Source organism: Crocuta crocuta, unplaced genomic scaffold (assembly GCF_008692635.1).
Source record: "Crocuta crocuta isolate KB4526 unplaced genomic scaffold, BGI_CrCroc_1.0 scaffold16, whole genome shotgun sequence".
In the NCBI taxonomy this organism is placed as follows: domain Eukaryota; kingdom Metazoa; phylum Chordata; class Mammalia; order Carnivora; family Hyaenidae; genus Crocuta; species Crocuta crocuta.
Window position 1 is genome coordinate 11,317,734 of NW_027531893.1, and position 19,327 is coordinate 11,337,060.

The 19,327-nt window shown below is 45.9% G+C and overlaps 1 protein-coding gene across 18 annotated transcripts in view; it reads left to right on the top strand.

Annotated features, from left to right (window-relative positions):
- Positions 1–10,494, top strand: part of MRTFB (myocardin related transcription factor B) — a 214,560-nt gene extending 204,066 nt beyond the window's left edge. For 16 of the 18 annotated variants that reach the window (XM_077773154.1, XM_077773153.1, XM_077773163.1 and 13 more), the window contains 2 exons: positions 2,505–2,565; positions 4,914–10,494. In XM_077773154.1, coding sequence (XP_077629280.1) covers positions 2,505–2,565; positions 4,914–5,428 — 576 coding nt within the window. In that variant the 3' untranslated portion in view covers positions 5,429–10,494. The remainder of the gene's footprint in view (positions 1–2,504; positions 2,566–4,913) is intronic. The other 2 variants (XM_077773170.1, XM_077773171.1) reach the window with 1 other exon arrangement.
- The last annotated feature ends 8,833 nt before the right edge of the window (positions 10,495–19,327 follow it).

Consider the following 19,327-nt stretch of genomic DNA (forward strand, 5'->3'; position numbering starts at 1 on the left):
AAATGTCAAAAGAAAAGCAATACAATGCACGTAGGGTAACAGCTATTTATTTTATGATCAAGTTTTCATCAGAAACTACCCAAGTCAGAAAATACCAGAACAACGTCTTTTAAATTCTTAGTCCCTCCTTCCTCCTCTCTACTGTCAAACCAGAATTCTATATCAAGTAGAAATACCCTTTAAGAATAAAAGTGGGGGCACCTGGGTGGCTCATTCAGTTGAGCGTCTAACTTTGGCTCAGGTCATGATCTCCTAGTCTGTGGGTTCGAGCCCCACGTTGGGTTCTGTGCTCACAGCTCAGAGCCTGGAACCTGCTCTGGATTCTGTGTCTCCCTCTCTCTCTGCCCCTCTATCGCTCATGCTCTCTCTCTCACTCTCTCAAAAATAGATAAGTACTAAAGAAGTACAGCTTTTACAAAACAGAAAAATTAGGTTACAATACCAAAAATAAATGAATATATTTTTTTAAAGGACAAGAAAGGAACAACAAGAAGAAAAACAGAGCAAATCAAAACAAAATGGTAAAGCCAAGCTTAACCATAGCACTGATTATGCAAGACACACTCGTGGAGTCAACAATACAATTAAAATGCAGAAATTATCAGAATGGCTAAGAGTCAGACCCAACCTAACCAAATGCCGTTGAGGTGGTTTTAACAAATGTCTGCAGTTTTTGACATTTCTCCCTGAGTGACTCACTTCTCATAGGACTGGCACAAGTGATGGGGTTTGACTTCTGATACTAGTTTGTGGAAGGCACGCTCCTCCTGCCCTGGCTGCTGGCTCTGGGAAGGCAGCGTCGCGTGGACAGTTGGCGGGGCTCCCGGGAGGCCCGGGTGGAGGGAATCCGGGGCCTCCCGTCAGCAACCAGCACCCACCTGCCAGTCCTGTAGTGAGTCACCTTTACGGGAACATTCTCCAGCCAAGCCTGAAGACAGCTGGAGCCTGGCCAGCATCTTGATTGCATCCCCAGGCAAGACCCCAAGCCGAAACTATCCACCAAAACTATTCCTAAATTCCTGACCCACAGGAAACACAAGATAGTAATTCTTTAGCATCTGAAGCCACTAAACGTGGAGTCATTTGCAAAACAGAAATACATATCTAATGTATGCATTTATAAGGTTGATAAAAGAATTTAAAATTTCAAAGTTTTTATATAAATCCCAGTTAGCAGGGTACCTGGATGGCTCCATTGGTTAAGCATCTGACTCCGGCTCAGGTCATGATCTCCCGGTTCATGAGTTCAAGCCCCATATTGGGCCCTGCTGTCAGTGCAGAACTTGCTGCAGGTTCTCTGTCTCCCTCTCTCTGTGCCCCTCCCTGTGCTCTGGCTCTCAAAAATAAACATTAAATAAATAAATTCCAGTTAAAACACAATGTAATATTAGTTTCAGGTTGACAACATAGTAATTCAGTGCTTTCATACGTCACCCAGTGCTCATCACCAGTGCTCTCCTCAATGCCCGTCTCCCATTTTCCCCTCTCCCCACCCCCATCAACCCTCAGTTTCTTTTCTGTATTTAAGAGTCTCTGATGGTATGTCTCCCTCTCTATTTGTAACTTATTTTTCCTTCTCTTCTCCTGTGGTCTTCTGTTAAGTTTCTCAAATTCCACATACCAGTGAAAACATAGATCTTTCTTTCTCTAACTTACTTCACTTAGCATAGTACCCTCCAGCTCCATCCACATTGTTGAATGAAATCTTGCCATTTGCTCTCTGATCACCGAGTAGTATTCTATTGTATACATAAACCACATCTTCATCCATTCATCAGTTGATGGACATTTGGACTTTTTCCTTAATTTGGCTGTTGATAGTGCAGCTATAAACCTGCGGGTTATATGTGCCCCTGTGAATCAGCACTCCTGAAACCTTTGGAAAAACTCCTAGTAGTGCTACTCCTGGGTCACAGGGTAATTCTATTTTTAATATTTGAGGAACTTCCACACTGTTTCTGAGAGCAGCTACACTAGTTTGCATTCCCGTCAGTAGTGCAAGAGGGTTCCCCTTTTTCCCCATTTCACCAACATCTGTTGTTTCCTGAGTTGTTCGTTTTAGCCACTCTGACCAGTGTGGGTGGCCTCTCAGTGTGGTTTTGATTTGTGTTTCCCGGATGATGAGCGATGTTGCACATCCCTTCATATGTCTGTGGCCATCTGCATGTCGTCTTTGGAAAAGTGTCCATTCATGTCTTCTGCCCTTTTCTTCACTGGATTGTTTTTCAAAAGGTGTCGAGTTTGGTAATTTCTTTATAGATTTTTGATACTAACCCTTTATCCAGTATGTCATTTGCAGGGATCTTCTCCCATTCCATTGGTTGCCTTTTAGTTTTGTTGATTGTTTCCTTTGCTGTGCAGAAGCTTTTATCTTTTTCTTTTAATTTATATTTTTGAGAGAGAAAGCGTGAGTGGGGCAGAGGAGTCCTATAATGCTCCCAACTGTATAATGTTTCTGGGTCTGTGTGAAAAGAAAGCTAATCATATTCTCTCCTTTGTTGTAGATTTCCAATGCGCACAGTCAGCAGATGGATGACCTCTTTGATATCCTCATTAAGAGTGGAGGTAGGTCACACGTCCCATCAGAACCTGTCAGAGTGACCTTTCATGACAAGTTTTTGCATATTCTCCTTTAGAGCCCATGGCACATCTCTAAGTAGCGAGAAACGTATTTTTCTAATTCCAACTAAATGTACTGTTTTAAATCTGTTAAATTAGGACATTAAAGCAACTTATAAAAATGGAGGAAAAGCCACTGTCTCAGCTTAAAACAATAACACGGTAGATTTATCCATAGATCTATGCCTGTTGAAAATAATAGACCATCTCAAAATAGCAAAGGAGAGCCAAATTTAAATTCCACATTCAAAAACTTCACAACATGTTCTATATGTATGTCACTGGGATGAGATAAAAATGCTCTCCTGACTTCGCACATGAATTCTGTACCAACCACGGGTTACCTAGCTCAGACTCCAGTGACACTGTTAGAATTCAAAGGCAATTTTGAAGCACTTTCTGCAGATAATTGGAAATCTTAGACTTTGTAGTATCATCTTAAAAAGAGCTAAGGGTGGGGTGGGGGGTTGCCTGGGCCACTCAGTCGGTTAAGCATCCAACTCTTGGCTTCAGCTCAGGTCATGATCTGAGTTTGTGAGTTCCAGCCCCGCATGGGGCTCTGTGCTGACTGCGTGGGGCCTGCTTGGGATCTCTCTGTCTCTCCCCCTCTCCCTCACTCATATGGTCTCTGTCTCTCTCAAAATAAATAAACTTAAAAAATTTTTTATAAAGAGAGAAAGGGAGGTTAACCACATGCAAAAGAAACCAAGGGTATCTCAGCCTCAAACATACTTGTCAAAACAAGTATAAAAAACAGTATTTTAAAAATTCAACAGATGCTCTTTTGGAATAAAGCATTCTCAAGATTTTAAACAATGATCACAATTTTCCCATTCATAGCAGGTACTATTTGGTTTTGAGGACATGGGGAATTCTTGATGTTTGACTAGAGCTCTCTGTGCCAATAGATTTTTCTTTTCCTAAGAACTATACACAAAATAAACTCATAATGTATCTATGCCATGGAAATAAAACAGATAGACATTTCATGGCCTGATTTTAGGATTATTTAAAATGTTTTTTGCCATACAAAGACTTTTTATATGATTAAAAAGAGTAATTTTTACGGCCTAAAGTTGGAAATTAAAATGTGACAAAGTCATCAAATGAGTTATTTCCTACAAGGCATGATTTTTTTTTTTTTTTTTTACTGGCAAAGTATCCAGTGAGTACATTATTTTATCCTATCGGAAACCACCGCCAGTAATCATGAGAACAGAGACTGGAATAGTTGATTATGAGCCTGGTTACTCAGCTCGCGCCGTCAGCGCCGAGAACAACTGCAGTTGCGAGTGCAGGAGGGGAGAAGCCCTGGAGACAGGCGGGGACAGACGCACAGGCGGGGACAGACGCACAGGAGGCACACACGGCTGACGGTCCCCACACGGGAGTCGGCCTGCATGTTCTTTCCCGTCATGCCTCCCAGTCTTTGAGCTCCCACAGAGGTTCCTAAGTCCACTCTTGCAAACGAAACCAATCAGACACCTAAGAAAGTAAAAAAAGTTACTTTATTCAAGTAAATGCATCTATAAAAACACTGCCATCTAAAGCAAACGTGTGTTAGTTTTCTACTTGGTCCAGAGGAGTAACACATAATTAGTGCTTATTAAGACATTTGCCGGATCTTCAAGATTTTGTATAAATCCAGAAAACAAGACAAAAAAGGCAAAAAAAAAAAAAAAAAGTGGTCCATCTTCAAGAAGAGGGTCAAAGCAGCTGTGTTGAGCTGGAATTCAGAAATAAAAGATGGCATTGTATCACTTTAGAACTTTACACAGAAAGTCTGTAGTTCAACTATAATGAGAATAGGAAAAAGAATATAGTTAGATCTTTCAGGGTATTAAGAACGTACTTCGTGTCTGCACAGAATGGGGACAGACACTGTCACATTAAGGGTGGCGGGCCGCTGTGACAGCGGATCCAGGGTATCTGACAAGACACAAGCCCTGTCTGAAGCCTGCAGTAACTGGGGACAAGGACCCAAAGATCAAATCAGTCGCACCATCAGCTCCTCCCAAGCGGTATATAGCTGCTGGTAATGCTTATTGCTATTACTGATGAGAGAGCATATCAGAATGTTAAAAACTTAAAATGTTATTCAGCTAAAAGGAGCCATCATCCTACAGTTTATCAAGGACTCTATCTGATCCGACCAGCAGCATTCTCCTCCTGCCCCGAAGGTGCACTGTGTAGGGGTCCTCACAAGATAGCAGAGTAACTGTCCTGATAATTAACAAACATGTTTAAATAGTAGCAAATCATTACTTACTAATCACTTCAACTGTTTTGCACAGAGATTTCCCTCCCTATAAAAGAAGAGCCTTCTCCTATTTCCAAAATGAGACCAGTGACAGCCAGCATCACCACGATGCCAGTCAACACAGTGGTGTCCCGGCCACCACCCCAGGTCCAGATGGCACCACCTGTGTCCTTAGAGCCCCTGAGCAGTTTATCTACCAGCCTAGAGAACCAGCTAGAAGCTTTCCTGGATGGAGCTCTCCCTTCGGCCAATGAAACTGCTCCGCTGCCAAGCAGTGGTGACGACAGAGAGCCCTTCTCTCTGATCGAGGACCTCCAGAATGACCTGCTGGGCCACTCGCACTCCCCCATGGAGACTTCGGAAGCTCAGTTCGCTGCAAGTACTCCCTGTCTGTCGCTTGACCTTTCCGACTCAAACCTGGACAACATGGAGTGGCTGGACATCACCATGCCCAACACGTCAGGACTCACCCCCCTCAGCGCCACCGCCCCCAGCATGTTCTCCACTGACTTTCTAGATCCACAAGACCTGCCGTTGCCATGGGACTAACGTCACAGATTTCCCGTCCGAGTTCATGACGTCTAGGAAGAGGAAGGGCATTCGGATAAGGGCAGTTTTTAGAGACAGATACATAGCGGCGTTGTTGCAATTAAAATATGTTGTCATAGAAAAGGGTGGCGAGATGGTCACAGCCTGGAAGCCACATGTGCAAACATGGCATCGCCTCCAGCAGTGAATTTCTACCGTTAACATGGCGCAGGGCCCTCGGAAAAGTCTCTGCTCAAAGAAGACTCCTTTGTTTCTCTAGACTTGAGTACAGAACGCGGAGTACCTTTAGACAAAGGCGGGACAGAGAGTGCCGGGTGCAGGAGAGCGACCCGAGGACTCTCTCCCCACCACCTTTACCCTCTGTGGTCACTGTAAGACCCCGAGTAAAAGGCAGGCAGCCCCGCTCACAAGACGGTGCCAGGTGCGGGAGGCGGGAGGCCACTGCGCGCGCGGCGCCTCCTAGAACCGGCCTGGCCCCGGCGGCACTGAGCCCCAGCCAGGCCTCACGCCATCCCCGCTGCAGCCTTCCGGTTCCATCCAGAAAGCACCACCATTTGTTTTGTGTTGTAGTTTATTTTGTGATTTGGGGAATCTTACTTTAGATCCCAGATTTCAGTTTAAATGGATGACCTTTCACCATCACCAGACAATGTATAAAATACTGTCATAAACCACTGTACAAAGTCCACATATAACGATAACACTGAAAATTCTATTAGCAACCCTCGGGTTGATTAGATTGATTTTCATGTGTATATTAGCCATGTGTATGTACACTCTGACATTGTGGGATGTACAGCCTACACTGGGGTAAGGAATTGGGTATCCAGTGGTTCTACTTGTTTTAATAACTCGAATATTTCTAGAGTACTTGAGCCATGTGTATTTCTGTATTTAAAGAAAAGCTGACTGATTTCAGGTAACCAGACCCATCTCAGAGAACCCAGGAAGGCTCCAGTGTGAACCATCCTTCGGAGCTGGTGAGTTGCAAAGAAGGGGCAGGAGGCTGTCATCAGCCAGGACATTCCTGCAGCGGCTCCGAGTTAGACTCTCACCAGGCGGGCCCCCAGCCCCCAGCTCTGGCCGCCTCTTCCGTTGCTCTTTCCTGTCATTTTAGAGGCTTGTAACTGGACGGCATACCCGAGCTCTCGCCATACTATCAAGCCGAGGACTGAGAAACTGGAGGTTTTATTCGTTTTTTTTTTTTTTTAATATAGAAGTTATCACGTTTGTTGAGTAGTTTGAGTTTTCTAAAATGCCAACTATCATGGGACTTCCAAAATTATGTCAAGCTAGTCATTTAAGTATACGATAAAGTGTACATAACTGAAGAAAAACCCTGAAATCTACCAAAAAGTGTGAAGGTGTTTGTTAAATACCATTGTCTCACTTTGTGTGAGCCCCGGGGGTCCCGTCGCTTCCTCTGGGCCATTAAGTGGGCCTGTCCCCCCGGCGACAGGGAGGAGCCAGCCTGACCCATTACTTGGAAAGAACTGAGGACCCACTGCTGGGTTTGCGTTCTGCCGCAGAGCTGACCTTATTTCAGATTTTTAGTTTGGTTTCCAGATTTTACTCTCGGCAAGGCAAGTCTGTGTTCCCAGTATACAGTCGCCCAGAACACTGGAGCCCTCTGCTCACTGGCGCTTCCCAACTTGAAAGCACTTCTGAGTGGTTCAGGGCAGAATTGGTCATGCTCGGTGTGGTCCGAGTGAGTAGTTTAAATGTTTAGGAACTGGTCAACCAACGCATGGACTCTAGTAACTTTGTTAACCAGAACGCATGCGCGTGAGCAAGGTCAAGGGCAGCAGCCACCTTCCGCAAAGGGCCCGTCTCCGAGGACAGGGCTGTTCGCTCGGGCAGGCACTTCTCTCGGGAGCTCGTGGCTAGGGGCCTTCTGGGGTGCATCTAGTCTGCTCATGGACTGAGCATCATCTTTATTCAGATGTGAACAGCTTATTAGATCACACCAAATATCCGTGGGACTGCAGCAGGCAGCCGATCAGCCCGTGCTGCGGCTCCCGTCCACCTCCCGCTTCTGTCGTCCTGAGCTGCGAGCATGGGGTCCAAGCCCTCAGCCCCCCTCATTGCTTTCGTAAAGTAGGGTCTGCAACATGCCCCAGGAAGGCTGCTCTCCAAACAGACACACTGCCGTGCGGAGAATGCCACCTCCCGGGCCTTTCTGTCCACCATGAAGTGCAAGGGCGGCCACGTCACATGTGTGCTTACACCGTCACATGCAGGGCTTCCTTGGAAGGGGAAGCGTGGGCTCTCCCATCGGGAGCTCCCCTGGCTCCCCCGCTCGCGCCGTTCTGTAGGGCCCGCCTGTCCTGGCATCCGTGCACCCAGGGTGCCAGCTCCGTGTTCTGGGTCACAGTGAGGGCACAGCGTGACGCGACCAAAGAGGACATGGTAATCAAGCCCCCCCCACCTGACTCGGTGGACGTAATGCTGAGGACAGCAGGAGGGGCGGTCACCACAGAGGACTGTGTCTGAGGGGAGTCTCACAGCCCTCGAAGCCCAGGGCAGAATGGCTGGGGGGGGGTTTTCAGTGCGCACGCGGGGTAGTCTAGTGTAGGCCGGGTAGCACTGTACGTTGCCTCGCAGAGTACTGTTTGCCAAGGAAACAGCCAGCTCCCGGACATGCATGTCTCCTCACACCCCATCTTCCTTCCCTAAATGTTCCTGAAACGTGACAGTCCCAAGCCTGCCTTTCGAGTGTCTGCAGGTATCGGTCACGTCATGGGGGCCAGACGAATCCAAAGTTACCCCAACGCATCTCCGCTCTCTGGAAACCCGGGGCACGTGGGCCCCTCGTACATCTCCACAAAGCATGTCTAAGGAGCCACTGCAGACAGGTCATGAGTGGCTCATGTTCTAGCATTTTCCTGAATTGTGCGATCTACTGTACAGTATTTGCCACGTATTCGTACAAAGATAAAGTCTCAGTTCGTGGGATGTCTTGCTCAGATGCTTTGTGTTTCAGAGGACCATTTTCATAGCGCTAGAGAGGTCTCATTTCCATTTCCTTTCTCAACTGCACGGTTCTGGGATCCATGTCGCTGAGGCTCTAGGAGGTGTGGTTTCGGAACCGGGGTGCAGGCGGCCTGCTGCTGCCTCCAAGCTGCCGCCTACTGAAAGCAAAGTCATGGCAGTGAGATAGCGCCTCGGAACTGTGCAGTCAGCAGGCCTGCGGGCCGTACTGGCAGCGTGTTGCCCATTCTGGCACGAAAGTTCACTCAGGCTCCCTCTGCCCTCGATCCCAGATCATTCCAGGCCACATGGCTCTCTTCAGAGCCCTTTCAGAATTCCCAGGCCGAAACCAGCCCCTAGACCTGGCCAAGCAGCCGTCCCCACAAGCGATGGGACAGTCCCTCGAGTCCGCGAACAGACTTGGCCGCAGAGAAGCGGTGAAGGCCACGGGCCCGCCTGGCCTCACCAGGCTCCTGCTGGCCGTCGGGGCCTGTGGCACCACCGGGGACTTTTTAGAGAAGTTTGGCGAGAACAACCGTTCAGTGTCTACCAGCAGAAGGTCAGGGGTCCACTGATCCCGATCTACAAGTGACCCTCCATCTCTGCAGCGCTGTGCAGCCTGACTCCTGGCAACAGAGCGGAACACCACACAGACCGTCCGCCACCGGGGAGGCCACGCAGTTAGCCCACATCATCAGAGAACATTAACTGGAAGGTCAGGTTTATCAGGGAGCACAGCTTTCAAGTGCAGACGTGTGTATTTGGAGAGCATCCTACTCACACTTCAGCTCGTCCTCTCAGTGGTTTCGGTCAAAACTGGAAAGTAACAAGACGCGTAGCTCTCTGTCCTGGTCCCACTCTTGCTCGCTCACCGGTCCGTCCCGGCTACCCTTCTCGTTTGTGAAGTGACTGCCTGCATGACACTAAGAGGTCTCTGTGTCTTCCCCCCGCGCCCGTGCCTGCAGTGCTTGAGGCATACTTGGCACCACTGCAGTCTCCCTACCTGCGCTCAGAGCTGACTCGGGGCCTGCAGTTCGTAAAGCTGCACATGTTTACAGAAGGGCGCTTACCCTCCACACTAACACATCGCTCTGCGCATCAGTAGCGGGAAAGGCCCCAGCTCTGTGACACGAGGGTGGCGGTCTCAGACCAAAGGTGCTGTCTGGAGTCTAAATAGGTCACTGGCGATAATCAACACAGCTGTTGTGCTTAACAGAGCTTTGTGCCAACTATGAAGACAAAGTTTTAACCAAGTTCACAGGATCACCGAGACTCGTAACAATTACCTCTCTACAGAAACTTGCTAACTTGGTAGGAGGAGGGAGCATTTAGGGAAGGGTTTAGTATCTACCAAAAGTACTTAACCTCAAGTAAGCAGTAGTAATGCAAACTTGCTTTAAAGGAACCAAAGGCATTGCCAAGTATTTGCCAAAAGGAGGCACTTTTTATTTAAAATTTGAGACTAATGAGCTCTCAAGAATCAGTCCCAAAAAAGGTATTATCCATTTAAGGTTATAATTTTCACAAAGATGTAGATATTCCTCTGTTGTTTTCATGTAAAATAGTATAGATTTGTTTTGTTGGTTTAAGAAGAATGCATATTTAGTAGTAATACAGAATTTCTTCCTAAGTACAGATTAGTTTCCTTTTTTTCTTGCTTGCAGTAGAAACACAGCGTGATAGGTGTTTCTCTTCTTATTTTCATTGTCACATCATGTCTTAGCATCTCACTTTATGAAAACAAGGAGAAAGATACCGATCTGCAGAGCCCCGCGTACTAAAGCACTCGCCTAATAAAAAATTATGGCAATCGGGGGTCCATTCGTGTATTGCCTTTATGTTGTTTTTTAAAAGAAAAAACCATGATGCCTTTGTATTTGCTGTTTGCACCCCTGAAATCAATTCCGTATCATGTCTGAACGCCATACATTTTGCACATGTACTGTACATAGGTAACGCATACTGTATTTTTATATGTGTGCACACTGCTCATCAGATCTTTTGTACATAGTGGCAGTATCGTAGCCGATCGGGAAACGTTTGATATCTCAGCAATTTTGCATTTTTTGTGTCTCAAATAAAAACATTTTGATGTACTACGGTTCTTGCTGTGCAGGGGGAGGGCCACCCCTGTGGGTCGGGACAGCCACCGCAGAGCTGGGCGCGGGCGTCGGACAGGACCCCACCTTCAGATGCACACCTCACAGGCCAAACTATTAGCTCACCGAGGTGAACTCTCGCTCACACACCAGGTGGGCCGCCCTCCCCCAAGTCCAGGGACGGGGGAGACAACACAGAAATCGGGACTGGCCAGACTTGAACATGGCATGATTTACACCAAAGTCGTGTTCATTCTTCTAAGGAAACTGTGACGGAAAGATAGGATCAAGCACCTGGTTCTCCCCGGGGGGTGATGCGGACATCTGTGCACGGTGAAAACACACACACTTTGATGGCAGTAAATGCAGCAACAAAATTCCTCAAAGACTCAGATACTCCTTCAATTTAACCAAGTTTAAAAGAAAAAAAAAGACACACACACACACACACCACTACAAGGTGTTTTTAGAGACCATACAAAATGGTCTTTAGAATTAGGTATTCTTTTAGTAAGATGGCATTTAATTTTTAACCCAGAAGCCCGTGGTTAAGATAAAGCTTTGAGGAAAACAGCATTATATTTTCCTCCTTGCTTTGGTGAAATAAAATAGTGATGAGCACACGTGAGTGCAAACAGTACCGTCCGTGTCGATACCTGATTATGACACGGGCCCTGTGTCCGCCACAGACCGATTCCCTCTGCAACGAAAATGGGCATCAACTGTGACACTGAGGGACCAGGATAGCAGCCTCAACAGATCAGTAAGTACACGGTACCTCCAAAGGGATATAACGTTGTCCCCCTGCCCCCTCCCCCAACTGCAGGGAGAGAGCGCGCCGTCACCATGCGGAAGTGCCCCAGCCTTTGAGGAGAGGCCACGGGACACAGCAGGGAGCTTTAGGGGAGGCACACGCAAGACACGGTGTTTACACGTGGAAAGGACGGTGCAGGCAGAGCGCGCGGGCCGGGCGAGCTCGGGGTTAACAGGCCCCGGGGGCCGAGGCCCTGCTCTGCGCCCGGCCACAGGCTAGGTGCGCGAGTCTGGCCACAGGACACAGTCACAGAGAAAGTCTGAGAAACAAGGTCTGGAAAGGGAGGGGGCAGCGGGATCCCTGAGGGCCTGCAGCACCCTGGGGGGACCACTCTGGCAGCGCTGGGTCATAAAGGGCCTTCGAACGCTGTTCAGATGCTGCACACGGCCCTCCCTGAGCATCTTTAAAGCCTGGATGCACATTTGCTCTAGAATCGAGGTGAGCACTCCATCTGCAAGCGCGGACACACAAGTTTAGCGACGGCTGGCCATGCACTGAGCCAAGGCAAGGCCGACTCCGTGCCGGGTGCGGCTACGGGTCACCGACCCTTGCATGCGGTCACTCGGCCCTCCCGAACGTTTCTCGTCACCTAGCGACCATTCCCCCACTGCTCCTCCCGCACAAAGCTTCACTTCTGACGAGTCTGATGGTTACTGATTTTACCCTAATTCACCTTCCAGAAAGACACCTCACCTTGAGATCCTGGCCGTCTTTTCTGCTAGTTTTTGTGGCAAGTGAAAATCAAACCCCATTGCGTGATTAGGCATAAAAACAAGATGCTCATCAACTTTCTGAACGGCATCTTGTTGGATAGACTGTCACAGATCGTCCCGGGAAGGGACTGCGGACACAGCCCAGAGGGCGGTCAGCCTGGTGGACTCACGTAGCACAGGAGACTTGAAAGCATCTAAAACCCAAAGGAAGCAAATGCTGGTGTCGTTAACTGATGAGGAGGAGGGGCTTTTATTCAGGTTGATAGTTAAGAATTCTAAGTGTTTCCGGGGCGCCCAGGTGGCTCAAGGGGTTAGGCATCAGACTCTTGGTTTCCTCTCAGGTCATGATCTCCCAGTTCATGAGTTCAAGCCCCAGGTGAGGCTCTGCCGACAGCACAGAACCTGCTTGGGATTCTCGGTCTCCCCCTCCCTCTCTGCCCCTCTCATGCTCATGCTCTCTCTCTCTCTGTCAAAAATAAATTAAAAAAAAAAAAAAAAAAGAATTAAAAGCAATTCCCATCAGAGGCTCCAGGATAGGCCTTCGAGGGCTTTGCCGTGCTCCCTGTCTCTGCCGCGTGGAAGTCAAGTCATGCGAAGCCGAATGGCAAACAACGCCGTCTGCCCCTGACGGTCTCTACACAGAGTCAAGTTACAGTGGTTTTGTTACAACACATGTCTAAGCACCGGAAAAGGTCTGCAGAGCTGTTCAGACAATTAGTTTTACATGCTCTACTCAAGTTCTGTCTGTGAAGCAGCTTGGAGGGCTGACCAGGACGTCACATTCATGAGAGATACGGAAGCCACAGTGGGCAGACCAGGAAAAGGTACCACAACCCAAAGCTACTTAACCCTTCTCCCCACGCTGCTCGTACACGGCACCAGCGAATGGGACCGCAACCAGGGGCAGAAACACAGTCAACACTGCAAGGTCCCAGACCCCGTGCCAAACGCTGTATGTGTATGAGTGTTACCTCATTTAGCCACAAGTCTGGGAGCTACGAACTCTGATCACCCCCATTTTACAGATGTGGCAACGGAGGAAAGGGAGGGGAATGACTTGCCCAAAATGACAAAGAAAGCAGAGCACAGATGTGAGACCATGCTTCTGGTCCCCCAGAACCCAGACTCTCTCTGCAGACTTGATGCCCACAAGGCTTCACCTCCATTCTGATTTACTGCAAATTCACAGCTGACTGACTACATCAGTCGAGGTTCACCCCAACTGGGTGACTCTCAAGTCCCAACCTCACACATTTCACAAAGCAGCTACTGCTAGGAATGGCATGTGGCATTCCCGGCACGCGTTTCCCTGGCCAGCCAGCTACAACCTGGATCACAAGGCTGGACGTGGCCCATGAACCCCACTGGCCAGGCCACACACACCGTCAAACGCTGCCTGTCACGGCTGGGACTTCTGTAGCCACATAAGCACATCCCAAAGCCCCAGAGTTTCCGAACAATCTTAGAACACCTAGTCGAGTCGAAGATGCAAACTGTGACTCAACTCTTCTGGTACACAGCCTTGAGAAATGCCCCCACCCCTAGGCAGTCAGGGGCCAGAATGAACACGAAGGCATCGTGTTTACAAACAAGAAAAACACCGCATATGCCTTTCAAGTGGAGAACTTTCAACATGGCAGTTTACATAAATGAACTACATGTGTCCAGGTACAAGAATCAAAAACAAAACGCTTAGGAGAACAAAGTGCAGGATGGAAGAGACATTAAGTAACATTTTTTTGTCGTTTTTGCAGGTGGGAGGGAGTGGCCCAGGGAGAGGGAGAATCTTAAGCAGGTTCCACGCCCAGCACAGCGCCTGACATGGGGGCTTGGTCTCACCTGAGCCAAAATCAAGAATCAGAGGGTTAACCAACTGAGCCACCCCGATATCCCTCGAGTAACATTTTCAAACAAGAATGCTGTGTGGTTTTCTATACATAAAGATGTAAAGTATAAAAATATGGCTGGTAGGGGCGTCTGGGTGGCTCAGTCGGTTGAGCATCCGGCTTCAGCTCAGGTCATGATCTCACGGTTCGTGGGTTTGAGCCCCACATCGGGCTCTGGTTCTACGGATTCTGTGTCTCCCTCTCTCTGACCCTCCCCTGCTCATGCTGTCTCTCTCTCTCAAAGATAAATAAAACATTTAAAAAATATATGGCTGGTAAAGACATGTCCATTTCAAGAGTCCGAATACTTCTGGAAAGAAAAGGAATTAGATAGTAGTAGGTATAAAGTGAGTTTCAGTTAATACTAAATATTTAATTTCTTCATCATTTTATTTAATAATTCCATAGCCATATAGAAAACCATTAACAATTTCTTACTGGCAGTTGATTTCTTTATTCTCCCCTATTCTGTTCTTTGAGTTGGAAATATTTTGTTTAAAACAGTTTTTAAGAAATAGTAGAAACAACTGTATGCCAATAAATTAACTTAGATAAACCAAATTCCTAAAAAGACACAACTATCAAAAATTAACTCCAGAAGAAATGAGAAATGTGAATAGACCTATAGCAAGTACAGAAACTCAATTAATTTTTAGTTTTTTAAATTTTATTATTTATTTTTGAGAGAGACAGAGCACGAGTGGGGGAGGGGCAGAGAGAGAGGGAGACACAGAATCCGAAGCAGGCTCCAGGCTCTGAGGAGTCAGCACAGAGCCCGACGTGCGGCTCGAACTCACGAATTGAGAGATTATGACCTGAGCCGAAGTCAGACACTTAACCAACTTAGCCACCCAGGCTCCCATGAATTGATTTTTAAAAACTACTAATAACATGGCTTCACTGGTGAATTCTACCAAAAATTCAAAGAACACCAATTTTTCACAAACATCTTTGAAAAAAGTAATTCCTTCTATCAGGGGCCATCCTGACACCAACACCAAGACATCACAAGAAAATAAAACGAACAGACCAACACTGCTTAGGAGTATACGTACAACATCCTAAACAAAAGACTAGCAAACCAAATCCAACAACATACAGAAAGTATTATCCACCAGGACCAAGTGGGGTTTATCTCAGGAACGTAAAGTTGGTGTAACATCTGAACATAATTAACATGATGCACACTATCCAACAGAAGGTACGAAAGCTATATAATCATAGCAGATGAAAAAAGCATTTGACAAAATTCAGTCTCCCCTCATGATAAAAATACCGAAGAACTAGAAGGGAATTTTCGCAAACTGATAAAGGTCATTTAAACGAAACCCACAGTGAACAAAGACTGGATGCTTGTCCCCATTGGTCAGGGAAAAAGACCAGGATGACCACCTCTATTTGAAACTGGACTGGAAGTTCTAACCAGGACAATTATGCAAGAAAGGTAAGAAAAGTCATCAGATTGGAAAGGAAGAAGTAAAACTATATTTATAATAGATGATATGATCTCGTGTATAAAGAATCCTAAGAAGTCCACTAAAAATCTATTGTATTTCTTTTTTAAAAATTTTTCAAATGTTTATTTTTTGAGAGAGAGAGAGCAGGGGAGGGGCAGAGAGAGAGAGAAACACAGAATCTGAAACAGAATCCAGGCTCTGAGCTGCCAGCACAGAACCCGACGTGGGACTTGAACCCACGAACCGCGAGATCATGCCTGAGCCAAAGTTGGATGCTTAACCAACTGAGCCACCCAGGCGCCCCTATTGTATTTCTAAATAGTAACAATGAACAAACCAAAACTGAAGAAAGCAATTCCATTTACAATAGCATCAAAAAGAATAATACGCTTATGAGTAAATTTAATAACAGAAATGCGACATACTCTGCAAACTATGAAACAGTGCAGAAAACAACTAAAGGAGACACAAATAAATGAAAAAAAATAATCCCACATTCATGGATCAGAAGACTTAAGATTTTTATAATGGCAATATTTCAAAAATTGGACTCCAGGTTAAATATACTTTCTACCAAAATCCCAGCTGACTCTTTGCTGGAAAGAACAAGCTGATCCTAAAATTCATACGGAAATTCAGGGTATCCAAACAGCCAAAACAATATTGAGAAAGAAAAAGTTGGAGGACTCACACTTCCTGACTTCAAAACTTACTACAAAGTTACATTAATCCCAACTTTGGTATTAGCATAAGGATGGATATGTCTGGGGCACCTTGTGGTTCAGTTAGTTAAGCATCCGACTTTGGCTCAGGTCATGATCTCGTGGTTCGTGGGTTCGAGCCCCGTGTCACGCTCTGTGCTGACAGCTCAGAGCCTGGAGCCTGCTTCAGATTCTGTTTCTCTCTCTCTCTCTCTCTCTCTCTCTCTATATATATATATATATATCTCCCCCCTCCCCTGCTCACACTCTCTCAAAAATAAACATTAAAAAAAAAAAGGAAAAAAGCATATATAAATCAATGGAATAGGATTGAGAGTCCAGAAATAAACTGTCATATTTATGATTGATTTTTTTAAAAATCATTCTTTAGAGCAGTTTTAGGCTTACAGCAAAATTAAGGGGGAAGTATAGAGAGTTCTATATACCCTCTGCCCCATTATCAACATCGCCACCCGAGTGCACCATTTGTTGCAGTTGACGACCCTACACCAGCACATCATTATCCCCCCAAGTTCATCGTTTACACGAGGGCTCACTCCTGCTGTCGTAGATTCTATGGGTTTGGAAATAAGTATTATGACAGGTACCCATCACTGTGCTATCATCCGGAGTATTTTCACTGCCCTAAATTTCCCCGGTGCTCTTCCTACTCACCCCTCCCCACAACCCAACCCCTGGCAACCACTCAGTTTTTTATTGTCTCCATGGTTTTGCCTTTTCCAAACTGTCGTATACCTGGGAACCACACAACATGTAGCCTTTTTCAGATTTTGGCTTCCTTCACTTCGGAAATGCATTTAAGTTTCTGCCAGGTTCTTCCCATGGCTTGATAGCTCATTCTTTTTAGAATGTTAGAATGAGTAACATTCTACTGTCTGGATGTGCCACAGTTTTTTAATCAATTCACCTACTGGCTGGTGGTTTCCAAGCTTTGGCGAGCATGAATAAATATGCCGCAGAGAGCTGTGTGCAACTTTTTGTGTGAGAAAGTCTTGTGAAAAAGTGCCCAACATCACTCATCATCAGGGAAATGCAAATCAAAATCATAATGAGACACCACCTCATATGTGTTGGAAGGACTATTGTCACAAAGTCGAAAGATAACAGCTATTGGCGACAATTTAAGAAATCGGAACCCGCATACACTGGGAACGTAAACCGATACAGCCATTATGGGAAAGAGCATGAAGTTTCCTCAAAACATTCAAAATAGAACTACCTGTTAGAACTGCCAGGAGATCTGGCAATGCTGCTCTAGGAGTACAACCAGAGGAAATAAAATCCCTACCCAAAAAGAGATCTGCACTCCAGTGTTGGTTGCTATTATTCACAGTAGCTAAGATAAGGAAACAACCTAAGCGTCCATCGACGGGTGAATGGATAACACACCATGGAATAGGACCCAACCTTTAAAAAGAAGGAAATCCTAGGGCGCCTGGGTGGCTCAGATAGTTAAGCGTCTGACTTCGGCTCAGGTCATGATCTCATGGTTCGTGGGTTCGAGCCCCGCATCAGGCTCTGTGCTGACAGCTCAGAGCCTGGAACCTGCTTCAGATTCTGTGTCTCCCTCTCTCTCTGCCCCTCCCCCACTCATGCTCTATCTCTAAACTAAATAAAACCAAAAAAAAATTTTTCTTTAAAGAAGGAAATCCTGACATTTGCAAAAACACAGATGAACTGGAGGACCTTATGCTAAGTGAAATAAGCCAGACGCAGAAAGCCAAGTCCTGCGTGATCTCATTTACACGTAGAATCTAAAAAAGCCAAACTCACAGAAGGAGAACTAGGGGAGACGTGGGTCAAGGGTACAAACTTCAGGCAGAAGAGGAACATATTCTGGAGATCTAATGTCCATGTGGTGCCGATGTTTAATCAGACTGTATTGTATGCCGGAAATTTGCTACAAGAGTATGTCTCCACTGTTCTCACCCCGTACACACAAATGTGGCAACTCTGTGAGGTAATGAGTGTGTTAATTAGCTTGATTGTGCTCGTCTTCTCACAGTGTGTATCAAATCATCACAATGCATACCTTAAATAACATGATTTTTATTTGTCAACACCACCTCAATAAAGCTGGGGGGATTTAAGTGCTGAAAGAGAAAACAACAACTGAGAGGCACCTGGGTGGCTCAGTCAGTTAAGCCTCTGACTCTTGATTTCGGCTCAGGTCATCATNTTCTCTCTTTCTCTATCTCTCTCTCTCAAAAATAAAAAAAAAATTAAAAAAATTTTAAACACAACTGAATATTTTACAACAAACTGTCCTTCAGAAAGGAGGGAGAAATTAAGACAGTCCCCGATGAACAAAAGGTGAAGGAGTTCATTACTAGCCCTGCCCTACAAGAAATGCTAAAGGGAGGGGCGCCTGGGTGGCTTAGTCGGTTGAGCGTCCGACTTTTGCTTAGGTCATGATCTCGCGGTTCGTGGGTTCAAGCCCCGCGTCGGGCTCTGTGCTGACTGCCAGCTCAGAGCCTGGAGCCTGTTTCAGAGTCTGTGTCTCCCTCTCTCTCTGACCCTCCCCTGCTCACGCTGTCTCTCTCTCTCTCCTAGAAATAAATAAAAATATTAAAAAAAAAAAAAAAAGAAATGCTAAAGGGAGTCCTTCAAGTTGAAATGGAAGAACAGACAGTAGTAACTCAAAGTCCTATGAAAATATAAAGTTCTCCAGTAAAGGTATATATATGGGCAAATAAAAACCTATAATGTTGTCTTTTAGTTCTCAGCTCTACTTTTTACCCTTTCATAGGCTTATCAAGGACAAAGTCATACAAGTGATTCTACATCTACCTTAGCGAGCTCATAACACGTGGAATTTGTGACATCAATAACATAAGGGGGGAATGAGCTTGTAAAGATGTAGGATTTTCATATATAAGTGAAGTTAAGCAATCAATTTAAATACATTGTTATAACTTTAGGATGTTATATGTAATCCTCATGGTAACCACAAAAAATATATACAGAATATACACAGGAAATGAGAAGGGACTCAAAACAAGTCATGACTGAAAAAAAAATCAGCTAAAACAAAGGCAGGAAGGAAGGATGGAAATAAAGGATAAAGAAGCCATAGGACATACAGAAAATAAATAAAATAGCAATATTAAGTGCTTCCCTATCAGTAATTAAATGCAAGTGGATAAAACTCATTTAAAAAATACAACTTGGCAGAATGGATTTAAAAAACAGGACAGGGGTTAAACCCGGACCTGTTAAAAAACAGGTGGGGTGCCCC